This window comes from Aureococcus anophagefferens (genome assembly GCF_000186865.1).
Source record: "Aureococcus anophagefferens unplaced genomic scaffold AURANscaffold_106, whole genome shotgun sequence".
Classification (NCBI taxonomy): Eukaryota; class Pelagophyceae; order Pelagomonadales; family Pelagomonadaceae; genus Aureococcus; species Aureococcus anophagefferens.
In genome coordinates this window covers 20,456-21,576 of record NW_008705655.1, presented here as the reverse complement: position 1 = coordinate 21,576, position 1,121 = coordinate 20,456, and the positions used below count along the sequence as shown (strand labels likewise).

Here is a 1,121-nt window from a genome sequence, read left to right as displayed (position 1 = left end):
CGGTTTACTCAAACGATTGCCCAGAAGCGATCGACGAAGCCGACTTTATTGCCGCCTTGCCAGCCGTTGCGCACCGTTGCGCACGGCACCAAGTCGGCAACATCATTGAGTTGGGCCTCGAGAATTGCCACTCGATTTTGAAGCAATGGACTACGCCCCGCAGCAGCACCGACGCGCCATGCGTATGGAGAGCTGCGCTCTTCGCTGCGCCCAGGGTGCTGGCCTCTACGCCCACGGTGGTCTACGCCCACGGTGGTCTACGCCATGCGCTGCCAGCTCGCGGCCGCGTGCCTGCTCCTCGCCTCCTCGGCGGCGCCGACCGACCTGACATTGGACGGCGTCGTCTACGTCTCGCGCCACGGCGTGCGCGCGCCCTACGGGCCCATCGTCGACGCGGCAGGCACGGCGGCGGCCAACGACGACTGGAGCGCCTGGACGAGCAAGGCGGCGAAGAACGCGGAGGACTACGGCATGGACGCCGACGCCTTCGCCGCGCAGGAGCTCACGCCCCACGGCATGGCGCTCATGCCGCTCCTGGGGTCCTACGTCGCCGACCGCTGGCGGGCGCTCGGCCTCGACGTCGGTGGCGACTGGGCGGTCTTCGCCGACGACTCGACGCGCGACTGGCAGACGGCGGCGCTCTGGCTCGAGGGCGCGGGCCGCGGGGACGTGCCCGTGCGCGTCGGCAACGCGTCGCTCCCGAACCTGATCCCCGTGCTCAGCGACAGCGTGCTCTACGGCGCGGGCGCGGACGCGACGGAGGAGCAGACCCTGGGCCTCTTCGGCGGCGACGTCGCCGCGCTGACGGCGGCCTACGAGGACGACATGGCCGACATCGGCCGCGCGCTCGGCTTCGCCGACGACGCGCCGATCTGCGCCGCGCTCGGCGTCGCGGACGACTGCGCCATCGCCAACTTGCCCTACAAGTTCACGGGGATCTACTGGCAGGGCATGTTCACCTGCCCCCTGTACTACGCCCAGTTCTTCGCCGAGGCCTGGATGTTCGAGTACCTCAGCGGCGTCGACGACTTCGCGTTCGGCGCTCTGACGGGCAGCGAGGTCGCCAAGCTCTACGAGTCGCACATCGCGATGATGGCCTTCGCAACGAACCACGGAACGCC

At 69.4% G+C, this 1,121-nt stretch overlaps 1 protein-coding gene across 1 annotated transcript in view; it reads left to right on the top strand.

Annotated features, from left to right (window-relative positions):
- Positions 1-264: 264 nt before the first annotated feature.
- Positions 265-1,121, top strand: part of ACP2 (expressed protein) — a gene marked incomplete at both ends in the record, with an annotated part of 1,876 nt that continues 1,019 nt past the window's right edge. Inside the window, one exon of the mRNA XM_009044024.1 lies at positions 265-1,076. Within this exon, the coding sequence (XP_009042272.1) occupies positions 265-1,076 (812 nt within the window). The remainder of the gene's footprint in view (positions 1,077-1,121) is intronic.